General features: G+C 33.5%; 1 protein-coding gene across 1 annotated transcript in view; it reads left to right on the top strand.

Moving 5' to 3' along the window:
- The window catches only part of LOC129803036 (cyclic AMP response element-binding protein A), a 71,955-nt gene extending 58,293 nt beyond the window's left edge, over nt 1-13,662 (top strand). The window contains exons 3-6 of the mRNA XM_055849350.1: nt 450-763; nt 3,422-3,796; nt 7,579-7,722; nt 7,786-13,662. Of these exons, the coding sequence (XP_055705325.1) occupies nt 450-763; nt 3,422-3,796; nt 7,579-7,722; nt 7,786-7,977 (1,025 nt within the window). The 3' untranslated portion in view covers nt 7,978-13,662. The remainder of the gene's footprint in view (nt 1-449; nt 764-3,421; nt 3,797-7,578; nt 7,723-7,785) is intronic.
- Nucleotides 13,663-13,919: the final 257 nt, after the last annotated feature.

Below are 13,919 nucleotides of genomic sequence, written 5' to 3'. Positions count from 1 at the left end.
ATTGACTAAATACAATTTTTATGTATTCCACAAGTGCAATTAAATATTCAATAGACAAATTATTTACCCAAATAGGTATTTTTGGCCTGATGAAAATTTGACGACACTTAGTACATTTGGTAAGAGATGTTGGATTCGATGCACTTGCTTAAAATATTGCTCTAAAAAGTGATCAAAATCGTGAATCCAAAACGAATAATTATTATTTTTCGATTCTATGCGTAGAAGCAGAAACAATACAAAAAAATGCGACTCATTTATTTCATAAATTGCGAAAAATAGCGATTTCTATGTAAGTGGCGAGAAGTGGGGCACTGGCGAGAACTGGTGATTCCACCCTACTGAATTGAAGAATCACTAGAAACACATCGGAATCCCATGGAATAAACGGAATATAAACACAAATTTTCGATCTTGAGTAACCCCTTGTTTCTTTAACTTTTTTGCAGATATGGACGATGAGTGTTATCCTGCCATAACTATGAACACAGCAGCTTTAAGCACGCGGACGACACAATATCGTTCAGTAAATTCACAGTTGATCAGTTCCATGCAAAATACTTGCAGTAATGATTCAGAATCCGGAGCCAGCTCCATGTCAGACGACATAGACATAGATGATCACACGATCAAAGATGAACCCATGTCACCAGCCAATTCCAGCAACCCACCAAGCCCTGGGGAGTCCGTGACCACCACGATAAATGCCAATCTATCGAATATCGCTGCAATCACAAACACAGATCTTGTGTTTGAACACAAAGTAAGTATTAAGTTTCACTTAAGAAATATGAGGTTATGTTGCATCTAACCTAGAAAACTTGGTTAAATTGTTTTCCTGGGCAAACCTCAATTAATTACCGATTGAAACTGGTTCATAGACCATTTAAGTCTCACTTCAAAAATGAATAAATTGGGCTTTCAATAATAGTTCAATTTTCAGTGAATAAGGGATGATTGGGGCTGTTTCAGACGGCTCAACTTTGATTGAAAACTGTTCAAAACTCATTTGCTTAATGAATATTAACCATATTAAAGATAATTCTAATGAGTTTCTTTTAGGAAAATATACAGCACGATTTCTAAAAATTCTCAACTGTGCTCAACTTTCCCAAAAATAATTATTTTTGAAAGCAATGTATGTGCGGTACTACCCCACCCACCCTACCGCTTTATTTCCCATTAAAAACAATTCCAATTTCCAATTCAGGATTTCAAAACTTGCCAAATGAATCGGATATTGATTAATTTAGTTAAGAAATGATTATTTTATGTGACAATGACCTTTGATCTTGAAAAACCATTGGCAGGAATGAAGGTTATTTTCGTATAAAGAAAAAAATATTCCACTAGATTATCTCTAAATCAGTTGAAGAGTGTATAAATCGATAATGTTGGAAATGTAAAAAACATGAGTGAAAAACATTATACATAAAAATAGTGCAATTTTTAAGAACGCAGTGTTAGTTTTTTATTATTTTTATTTGTGTCGCATTCTCTAATTTTGCTAACAAGTATAAATCATATTAGAACCATTTTTCTCTGATGTTTACCAAAAAACCGAATATACTCTGTTATAGGATTAGTTGGACCCCTGGATGAACGAAGGATTTTTGAAAAAAAAAATAAAATTTGGATTTTTGGCAAAAGTTTTTGCAAAAAAGTATCAACTTTACCCTATTTTTCAACACACTTTGCATTGTAAAAATGGGTCTGATTAAAGGAAGAGCAAATCCTTCGTTCAAACAGTAGATAATACTTCTCAAAACAAGTATGCAAAATGCAAAATTTCAGAAAGATCGGTTCAGTAGACTCTGAGTAATCTTGACTACCGCATTGTAAAACGGTGTTTTGAGAAAACGCGTTTAAAGTTTTACAACAACATAACTAAAACTGCTCTACATCCGAGTTTTACTCCGATTGACTTGAAATTTTCAGAAAATATTTTTCATATGTTATACTATAAAATAAAAAAAAATTAAAAAAATTATTTTTTTGACCTGAGACACATGTATCCTCTTAAAAGAGATATTGCTGCTGCCTAAGTACAGTAAAGTCTTATTAATTCGAACGCTTAAGGAGTTATATGAATGACATTTCTTGCATTACAAATTCAAACGACATTTAAAAAAAAATGCCGTAATTTAGATAAGAATAAATTGTACTTACATGAATTGCCGTACTTTCTCACAAAACTTTAGTGGTGACGTATTTCATTTTCACTTTATACGATCATAACGTGTGTAACATAACCTCACATTTCGAAATTGAGATGTTCTGATTTGAGAAACTGTACTGTAAATTGCCCGCTCTCTTATTGGGATCATTAGAATTATAGGTATCATTAACAATTTCTTTTAAAATTGTAGGTTATTTAGTGAAAATGAATTAATCTGTGAAGTTTTTGTTTCATAAATGGATTATAAAAACAAGGGATTCTTTAATAATGTCTTAATCTTTAATAATGGATACGTGCTTTGTAGTTTTGAATTCGAGGTTATGTTAAACATAACCTCATAATTATACGATATGAGGTCTATTACCGACTAAATCACTGAATCTGTAACGGAATTACGCGATAGTCGTAGCTCGATTCCTTGTTGTCGAATGAGGTATATTTTGAAGTTGTCAAGTTTATTTTCTTTAAAAAATAAGCGAAAATTAATTTCATATTAGAGTACACATAACCTCAAAAAATATAACAAACATATTTTGTTATATATTAACTTAGATTTTCCGTGTAGACGCAATTCTTATCAGCAGTTTATCTTTGTACAAATAAATCCAAACTATTGAACTACATTTCTCAAGTCCTGGAATCTTTCTGCCAACCTTTCTATAATCTTTTATCATTTATTCTAAAATTGCAATACTTATGCTGAAGATTTTTTACCTGTGATCTGCAGAGTTTCATCGTATAGACCAGTTCAACTTGTCACCGTTCTGGAGCTTAAACGGTTCTGATCTTCGGTGACCTCCATTAAAAAAAACCTTCAAACCCATGTTTTTTTATTCATTTCGAAAATAACTCCTAAGATTTCTTTGAGTTTTGGATATATTTTGGTGGTAGTCCAGGTGAACATTTCGTCCTAACACAGCTATGACCTTATGATCTAAAAAATCGCCATCTTGAATTTTTGAAGGTCAAAGTTTAATCAGCCTAGAAGAGGGCCTACTTTTCAACCGATTTGGTTAAATTTGGATTTTTTGGAAAGGTCTTGAAATCAGTAATGAATCAATTAAATATCCGTATTAAATATACATTTTTTTTTGGTAAAAAATGATCATTTCTTTACCAATTTTTGATTTTGAAATGCTTTTGTGATTTATGAACCAATTCAATCGCCAGTAGACCAGTAAGCACCAAAAGCCGTACGTTAGATAAAATCTCAAAAAGTGAAATTCAATCATTTCTCGTTAGAATGGTTCCCTGCAGCTGTCGCATGCATCTCAGAGTCTCCTGAAGAGTCACCAACATCAACTAACAGCCTCACATCAAGCAGCCAATCAGAGATTAGTAATGCCAAAATTAAATGTTAAAATGGAGGCTCAATCGCAGTTTGGTCTCCCTCCCACCCCGCCTTCATCTCTCCCAAGTGACGATTCGGAAGGAAATCTCAGTCCGGATCACCATGGAGCCCCCATGTCACCCCAAACCACCCCAGTGTCCCAGACGTCCACACGGAGATCGGCTATTGCCGCTGCTGCCACAACTGCTGCTGCCAATTCGTCCAAAATCTACTCGGGAGTCAGTACGCGTCAGCCCATTCACACACCCCTCATCAGCAATCAACCGGTAAGTGCTAGAAAGTCTTGGGAAATCTACAAGTGCCTTATCGCAAGGGATTTGCTAGATTTGCTCATACCCAATTTTGCAACTATTAATCTTAATCAGGGGAACTTATGAGAGGATTATCGATTGTCTTTTCTGACAAACTTCTTAATCTTAAAATCGATCTGATAATGATAGAGGATTCTAGGAAAATATTAAACAATTCCAGAGGGTTACATAAGATGAAAAGAAACTTCAAGTTAAATTTGAGATAATTCTTATGTTTAATTTTTTGGTAGAACACAAAAGGACGGGGTTGTAGGGCATCCTCCTGTAGGTATTCGAATATATCTTCCATTTCCTGCCCATAATACTCCTCCTTCCAGAAATAGGCTTTTCTTGAATAGCTCAAGAAAGTGTTGTCTGATAACCTTCATTTTTGAAAATGTGGAAGAAGCTCAGGAGGATATTTTGCCTACCTATATATACCAACGTCTTTCTTGCCAGAAGAATAGCCTTCTTGTTGAACGGATAGGATTGTTCTTCCAATCAATTTTAGTAGCAAAATTATAAGGATATGGACAAGAGATCTTTGCAAAACACTTCTTAAGATGATGAAATGCAATCAAGTGTCTGATTTTCATCATGCTCCTTGTCCTCATTCTTTTCCAGAAACAGGTGTTTCTGGGATATCTGAATATTCTGGAGCAAATTATCTGATTCCCTTTAAGGAGTTAGTCATAAGCAATTAAAGATGCTCGAACTCCCGGTTCCTCGAAAAACTGTATGAATTTCTTCTAGTGGCTCGTGAAAGTTTCCCTGGGGGCATATTCTTCTATTCGGGAGTTTTCACATGAGTACATAAATCGAGAAACACGCTAAGTTTACTAAGCAAAAATCGAGTCAACCTTACTGCAAAAATGAACATTTCTCGATTTTCGTATACGTGAGAAACTCCCGAATAGCAGAATATTCCTTCTGGTTCTTTTTGCTGCTCGAACTCCATAGAGAGAGCAGGATATATAATTCTTTGAGTTTTTCACCCCAGGGAGACCACTTTTCTCAACAAATCTTCGCGTTTCAGACGATTTCTGAAAATTGGCGTCTATATATTATCGGTTGTGTCTACCTCTGTCGTATCTGTAATTGTTTTTTATCTGCATTTTGTGCAAGCTACAATACAGACGTCCCCTCTTTCGTGAAATGCTGACACAAAAGAAATGCATGCTTATCGATCCTCCGCCACTTCAGGAAGATGTTCGGGTTCGATCCCAAGGCGTTCCGAGACAAGATTCTGAATTTGATTCAGCCACCTTGTCCTAGGTCTGCCTCGAAGTCGACGCCTTCTCACAATGGCTTGCATAGCTTTTCTGGGGAATCTTTTTCTATCTATGCGCTGAACATGTCCATACCATCAAAGTTGTGATCTCTCAACCCGAAGAAGCAGCTCCTCGACTCTTAGTTCCTCACGAGCGGCCAAATTCCTCACTCGATCTCGACGAGTGATTCCCTTAACCGCCCGAAGGTACCTCATTTCGGCAGCTTGTACTCGCGATCTTATACTTTCGGTCATTACCCAAATCTCATGACTATAGGTGAGAATAGGAATAAACACAGCTTTGAAAACCGATAACTTAGCCGAACGGCTGAGCTCGGCCTTCCTCACCACGCTTCCGCCAAGCTTCCTCATTACTGCAGAAGCTTGACTGATTCGCGACGATTGTTCGGTGTGAAACCTACCATCACTCGTGAATAACATCCCGAGATACTTGAACTTCTCCACCCCTGTCAATGCTTTTCCATCAACATGTAAGGTGCATTTCATAGGCTGTCGAGAAATCACCATTACCTCCGACTTTTTGTCGTTCATCTTCACTTCATACCTGTTTCGGCACAAACATTTACAAATCGATCAAGTGCGCATTGAAACATATCTTCGGAAGATCTAAATCTAAAAAGACCAAATCATCTGCGAAGAGGTGATGACTCACCCTGAAATCCCCAATACGAATCGCATTCCGCCCCCGACTGCGTTCCATAATCTTGTCCATGTATTATGAACAACAATGGTGATAGAACACACCCTTGGCGCAGTCCACCACCCACCTGAAAACCTTCCAACTTGGATCCGTTTACACGAACACAACTACTACAGTCTCGTTACAATGACTGAATGGCTCCTACCAATTCTTCATCCAATCCGTGCTCGTGTAGTACATCTCAAAGTTGTTCTCACGGTACTCGGTCATATGCTTTTTCCAAATCTATGAAACAAGCATAGAGTGGAATTGCATACTCCTAAGCCTTTTCGACAATCATCGAAAGTTCATGCTTTCGAATAATGTGAATCTTCTTTTAGTTTTCCTAAGAGACTTACACATTTCTATTAAATATTAGTTGGCTTATCATCAATTGTTAATAATTCCGTGATAATTTAGTATAAACCTCTTATGAAAAACAAAAGAAATTCACGTTATTCGAAGGCATAAACGTTCGAAGGGAGAGCACTTTCCCCTAATCCTTCGATTTTTTCACCTCCCGGAGACTATACTGTTCTCAACAAATCTCCGCGTTTCAGACGATTTCTGAAAAGTGTCGTCTATATATTTGTCTGTCTGTGCGTCTGATCTGTCCGGCTGTCCGGCTATCGCCAGTTCTAGAGGCGAAACGGTAAGAGATAGCTGCCCTTGTCCTCCAAAACCATGCTTTTTGGGATTGCTCGAAAAGGTATCGTGCGATTTTGTTCATTTTTGGATATGTTTTAGAGATTACCTAGACGGATATTTCGTCTATATAAGAAAACACCGTTGAATCATTTTTAATAATGGTTTTTCAAGGTCGAATGTCAAATGAGCTCTAGAGAGCGTATTTCTGAACTGAATCGTATCATTTATGGGCACGCTGGAAAGGTCTTGGAATTTCTGACAAGACTGAACCGGTTCCAATCGGTTATGAACCGGTAATAAACCTATTCATAACCGATAAATAATTTTTATACGGTTATCAATTGTATTACTCCTAAGCTGTTTTAGGCGATCTTTAGAGTGTATCAATCGGTTCAATAAATCGGGTGCTTTTTTTCAGACTAAAGGTTTAGCCCAGTTCCCGAAGGTCTCAAAAATCTAAATAACAAAAAATTTTATTGATTTTTCAAAATCTAATGGAACATTTACCATTAATATTTAATCTTAAATAACAATTTTCTAAAAAATCCTGCCTGATAAGGAATTAGAGGACTTAAGCCAGATGGCTAAGCCTTAGGTGTGAAGCCCGTATAAGTCACGAATTCGAGCATTCTGGAAAGCCTGGGATGCATTGCCACCCTTTTTTTCAATATATTTGAGAGAAAGTCCAGAAGGGGAATTCTGTAACGCTCTGGCAATGCCATATGACAAATTGGGTTCGAATCTTAGGAGAGCTTTTTCGAAAATGCGATTCTGTAGCCGTGACATTGCCGTTTCAGCTCACGTGGCATTGTCAGAAGTCACATATTTGAGATTTCTGGCAATTCAAATGACAATGAATTTTATTAAACAAATCAACCAAGACGTGCTGTATTTTCATAAAATCATCAAGCGATTTCATTAAAAAATCAATTAATTGCATTTTCGAACTCATATGATATGACAAAAAAGCTCGAATGGCATTGTTAGGTTTCGAACTCACGCGTGACAATGCCACGAAAATTACAGAATTCCCCTACAGGAGGACATTTCGCCATTCTTCTTTTAGTATTCAAGTCAGAAGTCCCTAATATAAATTGTCCATTTTTTAAGCCTACAATTTGTGTATTTTTTTGTTTGCAGAAAGGGTCAACTGGTACTTTAATCCTCACTGAAGAGGAGAAACGAACACTCCTGGCAGAAGGATACCCCATTCCCACTCGTCTTCCCCTCACAAAAGCCGAGGAGAAATCCCTGAAGAAGATCAGGAGGAAAATCAAGAATAAAGTAAGTCCAATCAGACGTCCAAGAGGATTCCTCTCTTAAAAACAAATCTCTCTTTAATGACAGATTTCGGCTCAGGAGAGTCGACGAAAAAAGAAGGAATACATGGATCAGTTGGAGAGGAGGGTAGAGATTCTAGTCTCTGAGAATTCTGACTACAGAAAACGCATAGAGACACTTGAAGGCTCCAATGCGAACCTCCTCAATCAATTGGCCAAACTCCAGGCTCAAATCAATCGACAGAACCAGAAGAAGTAAAAAAAAAATTCAAAAGAAAATAAACTGAATTATTTTTGCTCAATTCGTGAGTAAAAACAGTTTTTTTGAAGAGCTTCAGCATTTGTGCTATAAATGCATGGATTTTTATATTGTGTAAATTTAAATATTTTGTGTGTATAGCAAAGACTAAAAAAAAATAATGTACAAAGAAAAAGAAATACGAGTATGTTTGTGAATAACATTTTCTTAGAATGGCTAATTTTTATTTAGAGAGACAATGCCGGGAAAAATTTTGCAGGCTTTTCTCACTCTCTTATTTTTAATTCTTTTTTATTTTTTTTCCTGTTTTCATTAGAGAGAATACCAATTTTTTCAGGAGTGTGCAATACAATGTAAATATTGTTCAAAGGATCGCAATGAAGGATTTATGAATGAAGATATTAGAAGTATCTTGAAGATCCTTGTCTTCAAGTTAAAAAAAAATAAACAAAATGACAGAAAATTAAACATTCCAATGATTTTGCAACGATATCACAAGTTTGCAACATATTTTTTTTTTAAATAAAATAGTAAGAAATACGTATAACGAAAACATGAAAAACTGTGCCTTTTTCAAAACACAGGCGAGGGGGAGGATTCTCTAACTCTGTGAGCGATTACCTAGTAAAAAGCTGATGTCGTAATAGCCTTTGAGTAAATTTTCGAAAAGACAAAGCTATTCGAAGTTCGAAACTGGAAATCCGAAAAAAGTTCAGGTATTCGACACTTGAGCGCTGGTAATACTTTCTATTTGGACTTTCTAAGTTTTTTTTGACAAATTTTAAACTACTAACGATATTTTCTTAGTTCCTTTTTTAAGTTTTTATTAGTTGCGTAATATGCATTAAAAAGTAAATAATCAATTTTTTGGATTGATTTAAGTTTTCGAACATAAAACGGTTTTTTAAGTAAGGGAAAACTTTCGAACACTTCAAATTTTTCTCATATTCCTTTAATGAATCTGACTTAATTTTTGTTCAGAAAATGCGTGATTTACTACGAGTTATTAAAATATTATTGCCATAGGTCGCATTAAAGGAATATGGGAAAAATATGAAGTGATCGAAGCCAGAGTGTGTGCGAAGCATGAAAATCTTCCCATAGTCCTCTCTGATATGCCTTCGAATTGGCTTAGGCTTAAACCAGAGAGACCTCCCAAATCGAAAAGGTTACTCAAGGGATATTACTAACCACAGAAATCAGTACATGACTGCTACAAAAGTTCTTCTGTAACTATGTATGAAGCAAGAGTCGAAATTCATTTAGATTTTCCATTAAATTTGAGAAATTTACAGAAATTACAAGTCAATTTTTTTCAGAAAATCATTAAAATGTGGTCACGTTTTTCTAACTAAATATGGTACGCTTCCTTTTGATTTCTTCGAAAAATAAACAAGTGCAATGCATAACCTCAAATTTATCGCTTCGTGTAAAATTATCACATGTTACAGAAATACTTTCGTTATCACTATAATAAATTTTTGCAGGTGTTCGATTGACAGAGTTATTGAATTTCTTCCCCCGGAATAAACTACTATAGAAAGGAAAACTATACAGCTAGATAAATATTTATATTAAAATTGAGTAAAATCCTTGTTTAGGTTACTATGCAGTGAATTTCAATATCATTAGTGCATATTTTAGAAGCTGAGATATTTTATTTCGGTTAGAAAGTGAGCGGTTTTTTTTGTGAACCGTGAACGAGAAATGATTTCAGTAACAAAAATCAAATTTACTGTTCGATATTATCAAAAAATATACATTCGAAAATATTTTCGATGATCTTCAAATGTTTTTCGAATATATTTTCGAAGTTAGAAAGTCGAGGTCAGATGACAAATGACCATCATTCAGCCATTCATCACCATTTTTTCAAGGGGTATTTTTTACCAAGAAACCCGTGACAATTTCCTGAGACATTTTTCGCAAGGTTTAAGAAACTTCGGTCAGACTTTCATGAAACCCCTGAAACCCGAGAAACATTAAAAAAAAATACAGGAAATATAAGAAACAATCAGAATGTTCTGTAAAACCGAAGAAACTTTCAGGAAGATTTCACGGAGTGTAAAAATTTTTAGTAGTTTCGCAAAATTTAAAAAGATGTTTCATAATATCAAGAAACTTTAAACAAGGGTTCACAAAATTGAAAAAAACTTGAGAAACACATAACGAAACTTCAGAAAGCTTCAGAATGTTTCGCACCGCGAAACTTAAAACACCTTAATCAAAAATACGAAACCTGAGAAACCCTCAGATTGGTTCGTAAAAACAGTGAAACCTTCAGAACGATTTCGCAAAGTTCATGATTTTTTGACAAGGGTTTCGCGAAACCCAAAACCTCCACAAAAATATTCCAAAAGTCTGAGAAACTTAGGTGCAAATGTTTCATAACATCAGTAGGGGAATTTTGTAATTTTCGTGGCATTACCCCGCGTGAGTTCGAAACCTGACAATGCCATTCGAGCTTTTTTTGTCATGTCCTATAAGTTCTAAAATGCAAATTAATGAAATCCCTTGATGATTTTATGAAAATGCAGTACATCTTGGTTTATCTGTTCAACAAAATTCATTGTCTTTTGAATTGCCAGAAATCTCAAATATGCGACTTCTGACCTTTCCACATGAGTTGAAATAGCAATGTCACAGGTACAGAATCGCATTTTCGAAAAAGCCCTTCTAAGATTCGAACCTAATATATCATACGGCATTGCCAGAGCGTTACAGAATTCCCCTGCAGGAACCGTTTAACAAGGTTTTGCATTTACAAAGTTCAAGTGAAAAACATATGACCTTGAAGAAAAACCATAACGAAACCACGGAAACGTTCAAATGTTATGTCTTCTAAAAATTGGTATAGTTTATAATTCCCGTGCCATTAAGTTTCAACGGTTCCAATTACAATGGAATGTATTCCTGAGTGAATTAAATATTACGGGTCTTCTGGATCTGGTTTCAACGGTGAAGTATCAGGGCGTAAATTCTGTAACTTTGTGAGAACGTGAGAAGTACTAAAAATGAGAAAATACCGAAACTTTTCACTGACTGAGAAAAAAAAGAGGGTGCGATTAACTTTTTTTCCTCATAACTTAAACACTTTTTACGTGTAAAAATATATCAACATTTTTTAATGTTAAATTTACACCTTTTTAAGGGTAAATTTAACATAAAAAAGGGTAACTTTAATCCCTAATACACATAAAAAGGGTAATATTTACACCGATTTCGGATCAGTACTGCAGGGTAAAATAAACATTTCCGGAATGTTACTTTAACTTTTTCGGATTTCTCTCAGTGCTCAAGTGTGATTCTCCATGCCTATTTTTGTGACATTTCTCACGATATTTTCGTAACACTTCACACATAATGATGGTCCAGAGGGCATCAAGAGCTGACGAGTACGAGTGCGATTTCAATAATTAGCCCCCTGAATGCTCTGAATAAACCTCGAAAAAAGGTTTACGAAACTCCACAAACCTATTACGAATATAGCTCGAAACCTTGAAATATGTTTCAGAATCTTTTGGAGGCTTCGCGTCGTTCAAGAAACCTTGAAGGATTTTTTTGCGAAATTAGAGTTATATTCGAAAAATTTTCGGAATTCGAGAAACAAGAAATTGTTGCGTTGTGACTCATATTTCTATATGAATCACCCCTTTTTTTTAAATAAATTAAAATTTTTTTAAAGGTAAACTGAAATAAGAAAATTTTCTATTTTTCACTGCAAAAATACTGTTTAAAAAATCTTTCCTGACTTTTTTCCGGTCAGTGAAGAAATAGCAAAATGTGTAGAAATAATGTTGGAATTCACTGTAAATATAATTTCATGTTTTCAGGGATAAACCTGCATCGAAGAAAGGATAGAATGTGCATTTAATTATTAAAGTAATATTCATTTTCATGAATTATTGACTTAAAAATACAAATATTCAATGCAAATATTGAATAATACAATTATTTACATAACTATATTATTATTTGTTTTTTTTTTTTCTTTAATAGAAAATAAGCACCATTCCAAGTAGTAGCACGAAGAAATATTTTATTTTTTATTTTAATTAAATTAATTTATAATAGTTTTTTTTTGTTATCTTTTGCCCATAGTAGAATGACCTATATTATATTTTATTGTTTTATTTTTTTTTTTATTAATTTCTCAAATAAGAATATTTCGCCAAAATTTGTGCAATTCCTATAAAGGAGTGATGCTTATAAGTGCCGAAAAAATATTTCCTGGTGGACCAATTTATACTAAAGTGTCTTCCTTCAAATTTCCGTTACTTATCTTCTGAATATTATAACTAATTTTTTTTTTAATTTTATTGATAGAGATATATTTTATAGAGAGATATAGTTAAACGACTGATATTGTGGCACTTAACTTGAAAAAGAAATGAAATAAAAGACAAAATATTAACAGTATAGGATTATATATTTAAAATAAAATATTAGTGCATATTTAAGATTATTGAATTGTAGATAGAAAGATTATAATGAAGGGTTGTCTAAGTATAACTACTTACATATTCAATTGAAAGTGATAATGATTGAATAAAAACTGCAACACACTTTTATTTTTTTCTCTAAACACCAGAAAAAATATAAACAATTGGCCAGATTTTCTTATTTGGCAGATAGGTTATTCTAGGATTTGAGGTTATGTATAACCTAACCTCAAATGATAACGTAACAGAAAAATCTGGAAATAAAATAATGATTTTTTCAAATATTTCCTTTTATCAATCTTTAAAGTTTTTATTCAGAATTAAAAAAAAATAATAATAACAATCCTGAAACGCATTAAAACCTGATAATTTTTGAGGTTAGAACTTTAGTCATTTAAAAATTAAAGACTTTATGTTTATTTTATATTATTTCGTGGTTCAATTACTGTTCAAAAAATTCATATAAAAGGCAGATTGAGAAATTATAGTAAAATTATAAATTTTTAAAGTTAGGTTTGACATAACCTAAAAGTTTTCGCATTAACCTATTTATTCAAATAAGAAAATGTGGCTTTAAATTATTGGTTATAATTAAAGATAATCAAATAAGATTGCTTTGAAAAGAGAGGTTTGCAAAGTTGTTTGTTAAAAATTTGTAAAATCGATGTGCTTTTGCACATTTTACAAAATTTCTCATATTTCGTAAGAAATAACATACTTTTGAGAAACTCTTACCAAACAGCCTTACAAACCTTTTCTTTCCAGAGTAGGAAAAATATTAAAATTGAAAAAGATAAGAGATGTGTTTATGTAACGTTTTGGTTACAGCAATTTTAAAGAAAATTATAATTACAATGTATTTTATTGGGCTTAAAATGCAAAAGATAAAATTATATTTTTGTACACAAGACCAATTGTACACAATTTCTTTTTGTTTTTAATTTGGTATTTTTATCTAGCAATGTTTTACACAATTTTATGTTACCTCTTGTTTAGAACTTACTCTTAATTATTGTAAAACTTCCATAGAGAGAGATATTACACTGAAAGTATAATTTTTCAATTGTGTAATTATTTTTTTCTTAATGAGAAAATTTTTTAAAAAAAATATATTATAATTGATATTCTTTTCTCTTGAAGTGGAAAGATAAGAAAAAAGATGATATGACATGTGTTTGACAAAAATCTGTTAATGGTTGAATAACAAAAGAAAAGAAGTAACACTCAAGTTTAAACGATAAAATGGATGTTTTATTTCGAAAGGATGACTTGTCAACATAGGCAATCAGTCGAATTTTTTAAGGTTTTGTTTTTACTAGTCGATAACGCCGTTTCCACAACCGTCTAAGCAACTACTCAAAAAATGCATTGACTTTTTTTCTTCTGTGAATTATTGCAAGAAATATCTGAATATCGCTCCTGGAATCTCATAGTGACACCAACTATTTCTCAACTGTACAACGGTAAAATTCTTATATTTATTTATTTTTACAATTAATT

Source organism: Phlebotomus papatasi, chromosome 2 (genome assembly GCF_024763615.1).
Source record: "Phlebotomus papatasi isolate M1 chromosome 2, Ppap_2.1, whole genome shotgun sequence".
In the NCBI taxonomy this organism is placed as follows: Eukaryota; Metazoa; Arthropoda; class Insecta; order Diptera; family Psychodidae; genus Phlebotomus; species Phlebotomus papatasi.
Note: the sequence above shows the minus strand (reverse complement) of the source record. Positions and strands in the feature narration are given on the sequence as shown.